The sequence below is a fragment of the Cystoisospora suis genome (genome assembly GCF_002600585.1).
Source record: "Cystoisospora suis strain Wien I chromosome Unknown contig_1002, whole genome shotgun sequence".
NCBI classification, from domain to species: Eukaryota; Apicomplexa; class Conoidasida; order Eucoccidiorida; family Sarcocystidae; genus Cystoisospora; species Cystoisospora suis.
The window spans coordinates 1-14,959 of NW_027153803.1; the positions used below are offsets into that span (position 1 = coordinate 1).

The window sequence follows — 14,959 nt, forward strand, 5'->3', positions numbered from 1 at the left end:
CATACAACTATGAACAGGTAGCGAGCGCGCTCTGCAACTTCGCGTGTGTAAGGCAAGGTCCGAACACATTCGATTGTTTCTGAGAGCTTTCAAATGAGTCTCAATGAAGGATTTGGAGAGGCCGGAGAGGAGGAGCTCTGAGGTGCTTCCACGGGACGAGACAGATGAGCCAGTTGGGATGACTTGCCAATGCGTAGGTATGGACCATCACGTTTCGCAACGGGCACCGCACTCTGAGGACGTTGACTGCGGTTGCGAAGTGTGATAAAAGAATACGATAGGAGGCAGGGGAAGTGGTAGAAGCGGACAGGAACTTGGAAGAGAATTTTTTCTCACAAACGAGTTTTAGGAGAGTCGCGTTCGAAGTAGTCCGGAAGAGCCTCTTTGGCTGGGAGCTGTTATACGTTCAGGAGGGTACCATATGCACTATCATGTCATTTCTTGTTTTGCCTTTTGTTGGTATCTCGTTCCCCCATGACTCCCCGTTTGGAGAGTCCTGGAACTCTGGGCGCCGTCTTAGACAATGCAAAGCGAGAGGGCGAAGCTTTCTGCATATGTTGGCGTTGCCGGGACAGTCTAGCGTGTGTGTTGCGTACGAGTGCCTACGGATCGCCTTTCATTACATTGCGTTAGCTGCTAAGTGTATCTTGTTGGCGTATCCTCATCTTCTTACTTTGCTTCACAATACATGTGTGCGCTAGTGCACATCGGCCGGTGCTTGTTTCTGGCTTAGCTTCGTCGTCTGCATCGTGAGCAGCCGGAACAGATGTTTCAAAGTTTCACCGCTGTGGCGAAGGTTCGGGTGATAGGTGTATTCCGTCCTGCATGTGTCGTGACTAAGGAGCATTCGCAGCATAGCAGTTGAGTGGTTTCAAAAGGCGTCTTGGGACAGCACTTTACTCTTCCCCGTCATGCTGGCTCACCGAACATTCTTGGGTATGGGCGGGGTGCGGAGAAGTGCAGAAGTGGACTGCCAGAGAACAGACGGCAGGTGGGTTCCGGCCAGGGGCACCTTCAGTACGCTTAGTATTATGGATTCAGGTTTCCATTCATTGGTCTCGGCTTTGAAGCACACATTGTTGAGTCCGATGCCCGAGTCTGTAGACGGACCACGGAGAGTCCACAGTGGCGTGAGGTGTGTACGTGTTTCTCTAATTGAGAAAGAGTTTTCCCATGGGACCCAGCTCTTTTCGGCACGATCCTCGGCATTTCAAGAGGGAGCAGGGATCGCACCAGGGCCGCAAAAGGTCGACAGGGGGAATACGGAGTTTAGGGTTAACCCAAAACCCTGGAGCATGAAGAAAATGTTGACGAGGCGCGAAAGATGTGGGACGCGGGAGCAGGGGGGCATAGAATTCTATGGTGAACAGAGATGATTGCAGGGTGGAGCGCATTGTCGATCAGCAGGGGCGCCGAAAAGTAGGAGAGCACTTGGGGACCTCTCGACAGTTGCGGTTCGAATGGTGGCTGACGTTCACTTCACACTCTTTCCGCATCTGTCTGTTGCTGTTGAGGGCTTGAGCTTCTGTTGTCTGCTTTTCTTGGCACGCGCTCGATCCATGCGGATTCTACAGTTGCCCTCATTCCGGCATCAACAGTACCGCCGCGGCGTTCGCCTGTCGACCGCTGTAGCATTCCTTTTAGTGCCGCCTCTTGCATTTCGTCTTTCCAGGGTTTTGTCCAAATCTTAGGCCTTTGATCTCGGTCTCTTTTTCAAAAGATTTCTGCTTCGTGTGGCTACGCTTAGCAAGAACGCCGCTTGAAGTGGCGGTACTGGAAGTCGCGTGGTCTGAATCATCGGATAACCCGTGTCGATCTGGGCACTCGCTGAAATTCCTTCAGGCAGACACACAGAAAGCGTAGGGACGAGTAAGCTACTTCAACCGCAGTAGACGTCCATATCCGGATTTGAGGTCGGGACAAAAAAAATTCAACAGTAGGTGTCTGGTGAACTGTAAATAGGTCTTCAGAGCCCCTGTGTGAACCGGGGGCTATGAGGATTCACGCCGAAACACTGCGGTGAAGCGCAGCTCGTGAAGGAACAGGGACAGTTTAGCGGTTCCCGGCCAGGGCGGCTTTGCGCGTGGTTTGTCGAAGCATGGAACAGTACAGCACAGCTCTCTTTTGTCACGGACATTCGAGCGGAGTCGACATTTGAGTGGCCGTCGCTCGGGGGTTTGCTGGGGTGCTCTCCTGAAATGGTTCCGAACAGTGGCAACGTGCGCATACTGAGCCGCGCCATGGCACGGTCGAAAACCTGTAATGGTGGTTGGGTCTTTGACTTCGCGCGCCACGCACTGACTTGAGGCTGAGACAGTCAGGTCTTTCTCCTCCAGTTTCATGCTGAGCGACGGAGCTAGCAAAGTGTTAGTGCGACAATGTGTGCACTGAAATAAGCTTAGCCCGGCACCTCGCACGTCCACTGTACGGGTTTTCAGCGGCGCGCGGTTTTACATCCGGGAGTGCGTTCTGCATGGCAGCCCGGTGCAGTTCCGAGAGCCGAGGTAACAGGCCTGCCGACAAACTCCATTCGTCTGCTGATGCTGTGCTTCGTGTGAACTGGGATCCAAGCCTCATACATACATCGGTCACGTCACCGGCATTCTCGCACCTCCGCGCACTCCCCACTAACATCACACTTCTATTCCGGAGGGGACAGCTATCCAGCGAGCTCTGGGATATCTCCTCTACCCTCCGGTCTGGGCTCTCGACAGCATCTGCGCCCGCAACGGGCGTTTCGTTGCACTTGTTCGCAGAAAGAAAAATGGAGACGAACGCCAGTCACAGGAACTTGCAGCTTAGCTGCACGTTTTCCTCGATAGATATCGGAGTTCCGAACAACGATGATGCAAGACACGTGGGGGCCGGCCGCATACGGACTTACAGTAGAAGCGGAGCGTGAGAACTGAATATACACCCACCTACCTACAGTGACGTCCGATAAAACCGCGCCCCGACCACCGGCAGACAAGTACTATGCATCCACTAATGGACGGCGTTGCACGCAGGCCATAGACGGTTTCCTCTCGAAGGATGGATTGCACTATCTGTTCATCTGTTTTCATGTGTATCGCGACACGATGCGTACCTCCATGGAGACAAACAGTTGTTTCGGGCTGCATTCGGAGCTCGCCCTCAACGGCCTGCTCACGTGCGCGTGCGCGCACGGGCTGCAAGCCGTGGACTCGTTTTACACGTCCGGGCTCAAAGTCTCTGTAGACTCTTCTTTTTGTTCAGTCTGTCAGCTGCTGACCCTCAGCGTCCCCCGCGTTTGCAGCTCTCTGCACCAGCGCGCACTCGGCTACGGTGGAACGAAGAACCTAATGCTTGAGCCAAAGTATCAGGGGCGTAGTCACACGAGCACCACTTGGCGCAGGACAACTGGCGAGAAGTGCGGGGGAGTGAGGTCCAGTAGCCGCTGGGTACAGCACGCTTGGCCGCGCAGCACCCTTCCTCACCCAGGCACTCCTTTTTTCACGTTCTTGTTACACCTTGCCCGTTTCTGTTGCATTTAAGGTTCGTTGTCCTCCTCCAAGAAGCCCACATGAAATCTTCCGGGAAACAACCTCAGTCGTCCGGATTCAAGCAGGACGGGTTTAGCAAACGTCAATGTCAACGATTGCAGTCGCACTGCTATCCCAATAGCGGGAAACCGCTGCACACCCCATCCCGTGATGTCCTGCGTCATTTCAGCGAAGTGTCGAATGCTTCTGCTCAAACTGAAAGCAGTCGAAGAAACTCGCTCCCTCACTCTCTCAGCAACCGAGCGAAACTGTCGGTCCTCGCACCCACCAGAAAAGCTCGATGTGCTTTCGCTTGGCCCACGCGACCGCCTAATGGCGCCTAGTAGAGCGCCTCCCTGTGAGACCGGTGTCTGGTCTGTGCCCGCGGCCGTCTCCGATGAGTTCAGTGCTGCGGGACCCGAAGGCGAGATCATACGCCGCTCGTGGAGAGACGAGGATGAGAAAGACACGAGGGGAGAAAAACCTACGGTATGGTCTGCGAAGAAAGATACCTCGGCGACGCGGATTGGAATGCGAGGAGCACCAGGGAATAGAGTTTGTCTGTGTGACACACAGGCAAGCGCACAACAAAGCACTTCAAGAGACCTTGAAGCCTGTCAGCTGTACGAAACACGAAGAAACCAAGAAGGACGACAGGATGTGAGGAGTGGGTGCCAGTGTCGCGTCAGCGCCCGAGAATGCGCCGAACGCCGTAGGCGCTTTTCAGGTTTTGAAATGTTTCGCATAGTTGACTGTAGAACCACACCGTACTTCTCCTGCATCTGGCAGCAGTTTGTATCCTGACAATAACGACTGTTTGCTCTTTTACACACATGTACGAGCCGTGGAGCCCCATGACTGCACAAACTCTGTCCGCTACGGTGTTGAATCTTCCCGACAGGCGACAAAGAAAGAATCCTGCAGATGACCGGTCATCGAGCCGGTTTCGGGTGTGGCCCGTTTCTACACCGACAACCACTGGTTTGAGTAAGAAACGTCTCTGGAGAAATACAGTGCTTGAAGTAACACTCCACCTAAAGCCTCTTACTTGAATATGATGGGAATCCTAAGCTCCACACCACCACCGAGAACGCCTTCATAGAGCCCAAGAGCTTCAGCAACGTAGCCACGAAGAGTTCCGCCCTGACGGTCTCGTTTTGTGGCCAGAGCTGAACTGACTTTCAACATTTCCCAAGGAGGGAAGCGTGTAGAGCCTTGTTGAATCCACTGGGGACAGCAAGCCGCAAGCCATCTTTTGTCAGCAGGGCTCTCCATTCTGCTATCTGAAGAAAAATCATCCGATGTGCGGCAGGAGGTACGGAGGTCCGCACGGGGGTAGCGCTCCGAGGTCTGGGCCGGTACCGATGAAGTTCTCGCGTCACCCGAGTCTGGAAGGCAAGAAGTGGCTCTTCCCTGGCCTTCTCGCTGGCTTCTCCCCGTAGAGGGGCTTTCCCCTAAGACGGGATGCTGCACCACAGGCGTTGCGGTGAGCTCGGCACTTTGAGAGCTTGGCGGATAACAGGAGGAAGGGACAGGGGCACGCGTACGTTCTAAAGCGTCGCTATATAGAGAGTCGGCAATTCTTACCGCTGAACGCGTTCCGGAAATGTACTTCCGGAGGCTGCGATGGAAGCTGGAGGGGGCATTCTTGAAGAACGTCGAAAGAGCTTCCACTCCTTTTGCCGGGCGTCCTGGAGGAGATGAACCCTGAGAGCCCTGGGACGAAGGGGGAGACGAATCATCGTGCTTAATAACGGCAGCTAGCACTGGGAGAAGAAGACGAGGAGACAAAAGAAAATCACATGTCGCGCGCGTGTGCAAGGAAGCGTGAGAGATGTGAAAACAAGAGAAAAGTCGTCTACACCAAGCGGGAAGGTATTTCGCTGCGCGAGAAGGCGGGGAAGGAGTATGACAGTAGGACAATGAAGATGGAAAGTCGGACGAAAAGAAAGAAACAAAGGGGAGGCTCCGCGAGGCGAACGACGCTGAGAAACCGCAGAAAGGGAGAGGGGGGGCAGACTGGAAGACAGATGGAGACTGCGGTGAAAGAAAATACGAGGCAAACGGGAGGACGGCCAGAGCGCGTGTTTTCGCCGCCCCTATTGCTTCCTTTGTCCATTCGGCAGAGGAATCACGGCATCTGGAGATAACCTGCCCGAGCCGGTCCCTCGCTGCCCTGCATGTCTTGAGTGTTTCTTCCGAAAACAACCGGCTTCTCACTTTCTTCGCGGGTGCCCCAGAAGCAGAAGAGGCAAGAGGATAAAATAAAAACCCCGACCGTTCGTAGGCACTCCCCGAGGTTGCAGGCGCAGCTTCGTTCTGTTTAGTATCTACTTGGGGTAGAATCTTCCTGAGCAAAGTCTCGAAGAACGATCTCACTCGCTTCCCTTTCCCCCTGTCCGGCGAAGAGCAGGAACTGGCAGGAGGTGACACGTGGCTGGATGACTGCGAAGAGAAAGCTGTGGCGGCGACAGAGGCTGTATACGGAACGTACACGCCCGTGCGAGCTGATGCTGCTATCAGGAAAGTCGAGTCCTGGTGATTCCGGGAGAGATTGTTCTGTGCGGGAAAGAGAGCAAAAGAGAAGACCAGCTGAAGAACACCTAAATGTCGGCAAATCCGGGAAAAGCTGCTGTAACAGAGAGGTCAGCACCTTCAAGGGAGAGACGCGCCTGCCGTGCCCCTGCTCATCAGGATCGGGCAACGTCAGGAGACTCCCCCCACTCCGCGCAATACACACGTGCAACTCTTCTCTCCAGCCACCACTTACCATACACGGATATATTCAGAGCACTAAAGAACACTACAAAACACATGTCTACGGAGAGGAGAGAGGGAGAACGAGATTTCGCTTGGGCGAAGTAGAGAGGAGAGAACCTCAGGTAAGGTACCGAAGAAAAAGAGAAAATAAAAGGGAGTTCACCCAGAAAGGTCGGTACATGGGCAAATTGTGAAACGGGTGTCCCTGAAATGTGTTTCTTCTTATGAAGTACAGCTACAGCGACTCTCAGAAGGTCTGCATGTACACATTCCTGACTCACCACTGACTGGTTTTTGAAATGGAGATAGCGGGAGCGACCGGCGAGATTTTGTCGCAAGCCACGAAGAACGCCCACGACTTGCTTCTGTCTTATGACAATGCGACTTGGTGTGCCCTACGTATTCGTAAGGTGAGAATGCCCAAATATGTTCACCATGCTATGAAGTTTCATGTAAAATCTGTAGTCGACTCACCCCACTCGAAGTGAAAAAAGAAATGCCCTCACGCTTTTTTGGCCTGTAAACTACAAAACGCACACCCCCTTCCACCGTCGCGATGTCGTGCCCTACAGTCGGGTCTGACAAGAAGGAAGTTGAGGCGGCTGAGGTAGCCGCCGGAGACAAGATAGAGGACCAGATAGAAGAACCCAGGCGGCGCTCTTTCTGAGAATCCGCCTGCAAGTTCTCTTGTACATCTTCAGCCGCTAGCACAGTTAGCGAAGCATTCGCCGCAGATCTACGAAATAGGAGCCCCGGCACTTTCGCGAGTGAACGAGTGCTGCGATCAGTCACTCGGCTAATCTCCGTGCCGTCTGGTTTCTTGTCAGAACTTCTCTTGCTCACTCCATCTTCTAAATGAGTCCCCGCCTCTGTCGGAAAAAGGTGCTCGGCAGTTGACTCTGTAGCAGGAGGAAATGGATCGTTCCTTCCTTTTTCCTCAGCGTGGTGCGCTTCGGCCTCCACCAGGACAGTCGGTTCATGTAGGTGCAGATACAGTCCTTTTCTTCTCTCTACCTTTGCGCGTCCCCAAATACGAGTATCACTCCCTACGGCTTTCTCTAGAGACGTACAGAGACCCACCCGGACATGACCTGCTTGAAGTAGCATCGGAGGAGATTCGTCGTATTCTCTTTCCCCCCTTACTCTGAGTCCGTTATGTAACGGCTTGGAGAACGGCGGCGGTGGCTGTCCTTCCCCTGCGTGGGGCTCGCTAACCGCCCTGTCTGGCGTAAATGGCTCGTCGGCCTCAATCGTGGGACCGGCATCGGAGGAAGTCCCGACGGTCCCACATACGGGACGCTGTGGCAGGGGGATCACTGCATCCGAAGAAGATCGAGCATTTCTTGAAAGCAGGCGAGCTTGAACTGAGGACATCTTCGGAGGTGGCAAGAATTCCGAGGCAGCGTATGCGCTGACGCGGAGAGACTCCTCGTTTCTAAAAGCAGATCAAAGATAGGCGCCATGCCTTCTATAGTGACAGCAATCCTCCACCAGAGTAATCTAGAGCTCTCTGGAAACAGGAAGATGTTTATTGACTTGGTGATGAGAAGCAAAGCGACACACACACCCCGGGGAACGGGTGACTTCAGGGGGAAAACCAGGAGTTTTTGGTTTTCCTACTTTTTTAGCAATTTGCCACACTCTACATGACGGAAACTAATTGCGCGAACCATCAACTGTGGACCACAAATATCATATTATCTGCCCAGAGTGATGCTTGAGAAAATGCAGGGTTTTTTTCCGATTCTTCGAAGACCCTCAGCAACTCGTGCGTGAAGACTCCAACGAAAGCAGAGAAAAAAGAGGCAATATCTTGGTAAGGTATGGAGACACCTGCTTGTAGCAAAAGCCGACTAAGTCCCCGACCGAAAAAATATGAATGCCTGTGAACAGGTAAATGAAGAAGAAAAGTTATTTTCTTCATTCCGTTCACGTATTTCTGGCGTTCCATGTGCATTCGTTCACATCTGACGGCTGTTGCTAATGTACATCTCTAAAGAACGTGAAAAGTCTTACGCAGCTACAGAGAGAGAATTAAATACGAGGTCTGCAGTGAGGGAAGAGCTGCGAGGCCTCGTGATGGATCCCGCTGGGTCAATGTGAGGAGAGAGAGAGACCGAGAGGCGTCCTCGAGCTCCACACCCATCAAGATTTCGATGCTCCATTTTCAGCTTGCCTTCAATCTCCCGGAGCGAGACAGCAGAAACTGAGAATCCTGGAGAGGAAAGAAGTAGAAAGTGTTATGCCCGGCAAAACAGACCGATGATTCAAATAAGTGCCAGCAAGCTCCCCCAGATGGACCCTGTACCTGAATCACAAGTATATTCCGAAGTAAGCCGCAGGACGTTGTGAGACAACCGGAAAGTAACATCTACGTCCTGGCAATTGAATCGGTTGCGCGGAACAAGTAGCATATCTTGCATATGCATGAGCGGATTTCCCTCTGAACAAACACTCATTTCAGCGCCATTTTTATATGCTTAGAAGCTTACCCGGACGGCAGCGTCGAATTGGTTTCTCAACGGCAACAACGTCCACTTGGATGCCCTTTTTTCCTGGGAGTGCCCGCGCAGTGGCCTGAGCTTCCTCGAAGAGATCTGCAAGAAAGTATACACGAAGGGGGTCTCGCATGGGAAGTCGTGGGGTTCTCCAGTACAACTTGGTACGTAGACCACCGTGTGAAGAACTGCCCGCACTCACTTACGCTACGCAAACCTCGTACGTGCGTGTATTTGCTGCCTCTCTATGCATTTGATTTTTCAGGATGTTACTTATCTGATCTATGCGAGCTGTCAGTTTGCCCTGAGCTATCTATCTCTCTATCGAGAAAGGTTTCTTGGGCGATCTATTACAGACATAACCCGAGACAGTGCAGCCACCTGGAAGAAATCCTTCGTGTTCTCACCACGGCTGTCACTAAAGCCCGCCATTCGTCCCCCTACAAGATGCTGACGGTTTTCTCCACTTTCTTCTTGCCCCGGGACGCTTTCGTGATACAAAGACTTCCCTCTCCCGGACTCCGTTCTCCTTCCATGCGCTGCTAAACTCGTAGTACTGAGTTACCCTATGTATTTACCAGAAGCAACGTCTCTCGGCGACATCAGATAGAGCCAGCAGTGTATATATACGGTTTGCATGTCAGCCGCTTCCAGTCCCGCACCGTTTCAAGGTTTGAGGTATACGCTGTTCGCTTCGAAAAAAACGTAGGGGATCGCTACGGCTGCGTCTCTCCCCCGCTATTCATCCGGCTTACCTGAGCCTCCTGCGACTTTTCTCCACTTGGTATCATCCCACTTGAACGGTTTGCCTGCTTCAAGACTCAAGTGTTTTGCGAGAGCCTGAGGTTTGAGATTCCCTTGAGTCTTCTTCCACCGACACCTTCTGTCGTAATAATGAACCGGCCTTCCTTCGCTGTCTTCTTTCTCTTTACTTTCTCCGTCACTATCACTCTGGTTCGCTCTTTGTACCTCCGCCATAGCCTGAGGCGAGCCAGCCTCATTCATCCTGGAGCTAGAGCTAGGACCAGATGACGACGCGTCTGACTGCGGCTCTTCTGTTCCTTTCTTTTCAGCCTGCAAGTGTAGTTCTTCCTTGGTAGGTCGTGTTAGAAAAGTGATTTGCAGTGGTGGGTCTGCATTGAGAGGTTCTTCGCAAGTAAAGGAGACAATGAAACTGTGCTCACTGTCGGACATAGTTGCGTCCGATGAATTTGACAGCTCCCTGGGTCTGGTCTTTCTTATGAACTCCGGAGGCAATCTGAGGCGTGCAAATACATACCCATTCAACGCATACCATTCATGTATGAGAGCAATGAAAGATTGGATGAGAGCTGCATTTTCCTCTCTCGACCTCAGCATCCGTTGTTCTCCCTTTTCTCCGTCTTTTCTGCGTGATTCAGCGTCCCTAGAGAGGAAAGAGAGAACCTTTTCCTCGGCTTCCGCCACCACTGAAGACGGGAGAACCTTCGAGTTCCGGACTTCGAAGCCCGCAAGTGTGTAGTGAAAGGAAGGAATGAATGGATTTACACCAGGTAGCGGTTCCTTTCTAACTCGCCTTCCTCTCTCTGGTTCGCTTGAGGGAGCACCAGCCGTGTCTACATCCCAGTGTGTGTCCGGCAGAGGTCCTTCGACAGAACGCACATCGAAGGCCTTGGTGAGACGCAAGGTATCTGCATCTTGGCTGGGGTTAATAGACGGGGATGTCCTATTATCAGCAGAGCCTAGCGCTGTCTCTTCCTCTCGTTCTCCCGACGTCTTGACAGATTTGGTATCCCTGTCTGGTTCGCCGTCTCCTTTCTGTCCCTTTGCAAACCCTCCTAACAATGCTGCCGCCAAGGGGCGTTTCCTATACGGCACAGGAAGGGAGTCGGAGACGTTCTGATTGTGATGAGAATTCGCCTTGGAAGGTGCCGCGGCTCTCGACGTCGGCAGTGACCGCCCAATGCAGTTGAGAGATCTACGGACACTAGCGAAGGGAGGCGACTGCTGTGAAGATCCAGAGGAAGGGTTTCGGTCCGTAAGGAGCCCGAAAGAGGAAGCGGGGAAGTCCTGTGATTCCTGTAGTTTGTTTGAGCCGACCAAAGCAAGAGGAAGGTGGTCTTTGCTGCGACGAGATTTGAGAGAAGAGGCCTGATGTTTCAAAAAAGAGGCATCGGGGTGCTTAACTGAAAGGCCTACAGGGTCGTTTGTGTCCTTTCTACTAAGGACGCTCCACGGCGAGTACGAGGGGTGTGATGGTGTCGCGGAGACAACATCGACAGAAAGAAGGGGTGGAATAGGAAAGACTGCACAGAAGACGAACAAAAGGAAGAGGCCGAAGAAAAGAGAAAAAAAAGGAGAGGAGAGAACCACGGAGGTGTGAAGCTGAGCACTCCCACCCCTGAAGGGAAAACGCTTCCATGTATTCGCATCCATCTTGCAGACGTGCGTTTTTCCTCCCACTCTTCGTTGTTGCCATATACATTCACTGTCCTCGTGCTATTCCCCAGCGCCCGTTGACAGTTCTTAAGCATCCCCTGAGGCAGGCAGACCTAGACATGTGTGTTCGACGAACCCCCTTCCGTACCCCGCTTTGCGTTGTCAGCCCATACAAGGAGTGCTGTCCTAGATGAGCGGCGAGTGAATTACAGCTATTGTGCCTGTTGTTGTGGACCATTCTTGCCGCCTCTTGTGTATGAAGACTCGAATCTCGAAAATACACCTGAGGTGCTCCACACACCTTGTCCTGGACGTCCGTTCCCAAGCCAGCGCGTTCCCTAGGTGAGATTCGTGGATTCGACGATCAGTGTCTGTACATTCCATATTCTAGATCGGCTTTCGAGTGGTTGTAAAACGGGTATTCGACGGGCTTTTCCTTTTCAAGGCGAAACAACACTGAGACGGTCAGCAGATGTGAAAGCTGTCTCTGCACGTCTTTGACGTGTGTGCGGAGACAGTGACGGCTGGGAAACCTTTGAATTGTTATCCTGCCTCTTCGGAGAAAGAGGGCACCTGTGTGTGGCATGCATCAAAAGCAGACCAGTGGCCTCCGACTTGAAATATTCTTCTATTCCACTTTTCCATAACCGAGGCATGCACATAATTCAGGAGACAAGACGCCCGGACGGGTTGAAGGCAAGAACGAAAAATGAGAAGCACTCTGTTTACCCAAATTTCGCTTGGCGACAGAGGTAAAGGGTTTCACAAAAAGAAATTGAGGAAATTCTGGGAGAAAAGTTGAAGGACTGCAAAGTACTCTGAGAGGTAAGGGCGACAACAGAGTCTGCTCTCACCGTGTTAGATCTGGAGCACGTTCGCAACAACACACGACTCCAAACACTGCTGTCTTGTCTTCACACACGGCTGCAGCCGCTTTCTCCCGGACTGACCTGGGAAAACAACCACAGAGAAAGTAGAGTCGGCAGAGGCGCTACGCTTGTCCACGGGAGAAGAGGATCTACCAACTGCTGTGAACAAACCCAAGGAACCCTTCCTTCTCGGCTGCCTTCGCGCCTTCTACCCTTGGAGTGGAGGCTTCTCATCGTCCGAGGTGCCTCATCTTACTCGAATGACGCACGGATTACTCGCCCCTTCTGTTTATATAGATTCTTTATCTTCTATCTGCCCGAGGTCTACCTGGTGCTTTTCATGCGTCTTACAGGATCGGTTGGGGTGCTCCTTCTGGCACTTCCGACGGTTCAGCCACGCACACGCAGGGCCGACTGGAGACAGAACTCTGTCGAGTTGCATGCAAACCAGAGGTCGACTCTTTTGACCTTAAATTTCCCGTTTCTCTTGTCTCCCGGGTCGTGGGCAACTCTTTTGAGCTCCCATTTTCATATTCAGCGCTGCTCTTGGGTGGATCCAAGAAATCCAGGGTCTTAGTGAGATTGCTAGAGAGTCGCAGTGTCTTCTCAAACATACACCGTGCCCAGGCTAGAGAAACAGCTTGCTGCTGTAACTTCGCCGAGCAACAAGCTCTCTTTCATGCTGCGTCAGTGAAGGCAGCTACGAAGATAATGGAAGATTGAAGGCGGTTTCTGTATCTTGCTGTTTAGGGCCTAGAGTCTGTCCTTGCGTGTCAACTTCAGTTTTCTTCTGTCCTCGGTGTAGTGGTTGTTCCTCAACTCGTGCCTCTCCCCGACCTTTCGTCGGGGCCTTCGAAGCCAAGAACCTCTTATACTGTCAAAGTACTTTCCGCTGGCCAAGAAACCCAGCATGAACCGTCACCGTCCATAGAGATGACCATTACGGTGCTACGGACGTCTGTTTCATTGTTTCCCTCTGAGACACACGTGCGTGCTCGAAAACCTTATGTCTACGATCAGCATGAGATCACGGGCCCCGGAGAGACTTCCCCCTCTTGGACCCAGTCAGATTGCGGTGTACATACACCTCGTCTCCCTTGCCCGCCCGGCACTTTCTTCTTCAGCAGTCCACTCTTGGGACAAGCGCCGAAAGCGGTCAGTCTTTCCTAGTGGCATCCAAGGCGTGCCTGGCTTCTCAGACGAGAAAAGGGGCAGCGAGAACGAGGACGAAGGAGGACGGGGACAACAGCTTAGAAGATCGCTCTCGAACCATGGGGATGTGGAAGGCGACATCCATCCCGTATTCATAGGTGCGGAGTTTGTTACTCATATATATCTTCGTGGTATCTGTGACTTCCTCCCTACTTGGTTTTCTTTTACCAAGTTTCTCAGTAGATGCTCAAATTTATGAGTTGGTTCGATGGGTTTTGCGCTTTTTGTAAGCATACCGAGAAGTCTGAGAAACAGACTTACAAGGACGAGCGGAAAGTTATCTCTAAAGGCAGAAAGTCAAACTGGCACAGGTTGTCGATAGAGTTGCAGTTGTTTCTACTTTATTTTTGTTTCTAGGAGAGACTCTGGCCTGGGGGGCAGGCGTGTCAGGGGTATCCAAAGACGACTGGCTTCTTGTGTTGCCTTCTGACGACCAAGTGCTTCTAGATGACCTCGACAAGCCGCTTCGATTCGACTGGCGAGTAGGCACACGGAGTAATGGTGCGTGGCCGAGCGCTCCGTCAATTCTCCTTACTTCGTTCACCTCTTGCAGTAAGCACTAGTCTCTGTGTGTATTCCTGGCCTGCCTTCCTTTCGCCTGTTCACTTTTAGAGATATCTCAAGACCTACAGGGTTTTCCATCAACACAGTTTATACTCCATTTCTGTTCAATTGTGGCCGGTGAGGAAGCGAAAGAAGACAGTTTACCGTTGGTGTTACTTCGCGGTTGTCGGAGTACTCTCAAGAAGCTAGATTCCTGGTGGACAAAGAGCGTGATGGAGAGAGTCTTTGCCTTAATGCATATATTTGTGCACATACTCCATCCTTTCCCGTCATCTCCTCGTAAGGTTCCCTGCTCCATCCCTGGCGTTCCTATGGAGTAAACTAGGTACTCCTGCAACCGAGATCTGGTATTCATGCGGTCGTCGGACCAAATCTACAGCAACAGTTCATGCCCAGGTGCGGTAAAGCTCCTGTGAACATCGCAACTTCCTACGTCTCTGCACTCCTGTGCGGTTGCATGCAGTTCCTATCCCGCGCCAGCTGCTACAAAACTTTCAGGAAGAGAACTCGCTTTTCGGGTCTCGCTGGAGCTTCTTGCTCCACCTAGCGTGCGCTTTTCCTGGGTACATGGAGGCTTTGAGCTGTACGTACAACCCCAAGCAACAGAAGGACTCCGTGTGTTCATCATCGTGCTTCGATGGACACAGCTGTTCTTGGGGTGGCGCTTCTCCGGGTTTCTCTCCACGCGCTCCCGCTGATCTTTTGCATGTTCAGGTGTGCGTGGAGGTTCCTAACGGACGAGTAATCCCAGATCTCAGCCCAAATAGCTGTGCTCATTTGTTTCCTTTCTAGCAGTTGCTAGGCTGCAGCGGTTAGCTGCGGTAGCTAGGAGTGTCCCCAAGTCAGACAGGAGTGTGTCAAGTGTGACGGGGCTGGGAGAGAAAATACAGCGGACTGAATGATCAAGGGCGGACCGTGCTCGCGCCCGTGCTCGCGAGAGCCAGAGGCGTATGCGGTCATCCTAAGGTTTTTTTGCAAGGCTGTCGGCCTGTGCCGCCGAGGAGGGCAGGCTTGGCTGAGAGACTCAGTAGATGCTCGCGCTCACTCGCACTTCGATGAAAGATTTTACACGCGAGACACCGGCGACGTGCTGGTCTTGAACGCACAGGGTGTAGCCGTATCTCGATAACCAGAG

At 52.5% G+C, this 14,959-nt stretch overlaps 2 protein-coding genes across 2 annotated transcripts in view; one reads left to right on the forward strand and one right to left on the reverse strand.

Moving 5' to 3' along the window:
• Positions 1-2,566: 2,566 nt before the first annotated feature.
• Positions 2,567-12,391, reverse strand: CSUI_002349 (uncharacterized protein). Its single transcript, XM_068062551.1, has 6 exons — positions 9,517-12,391; positions 8,756-8,860; positions 8,280-8,478; positions 6,738-7,698; positions 4,552-6,062; positions 2,567-4,064 (listed from the first exon to the last, which is right to left on the reverse strand). The coding sequence occupies exons 1-6, from the start codon at positions 11,174-11,176 to the stop codon at positions 3,512-3,514; spliced, it is 4,989 nt and encodes a 1,662-aa protein (XP_067925468.1). The 5' UTR covers positions 11,177-12,391; the 3' UTR covers positions 2,567-3,511.
• Positions 12,392-12,958: 567 nt separating this feature from the next.
• Positions 12,959-14,959, forward strand: part of CSUI_002350 (uncharacterized protein) — a gene marked incomplete at both ends in the record, with an annotated part of 6,500 nt that continues 4,499 nt past the window's right edge. Inside the window, 3 exons of the mRNA XM_068062552.1 lie at positions 12,959-12,965; positions 13,173-13,358; positions 13,618-13,742. Of these exons, the coding sequence (XP_067925469.1) occupies positions 12,959-12,965; positions 13,173-13,358; positions 13,618-13,742 (318 nt within the window). The remainder of the gene's footprint in view (positions 12,966-13,172; positions 13,359-13,617; positions 13,743-14,959) is intronic.

What these genes read in the sequence shown, in the direction of transcription:
- CSUI_002349 (XM_068062551.1), bottom strand. Translation starts at nt 11,176, where the DNA reads ATGGATGCGAATACATGGAAGCGTTTTCCCTTCAGGGGTGGGAGTGCT. An exon ending in AATTCGACGCTGCCGTCCGG is followed by an intron (nt 8,479 to 8,755) that starts GTAAGCTTCTAA and finishes TTTCCTCTCCAG; the next exon opens with GATTCTCAGTTTCTGCTGTC. An exon ending in AGGATTCCCATCATATTCAA is followed by an intron (nt 4,065 to 4,551) that starts GTAAGAGGCTTT and finishes TGTGTCACACAG; the next exon opens with ACAAACTCTATTCCCTGGTG.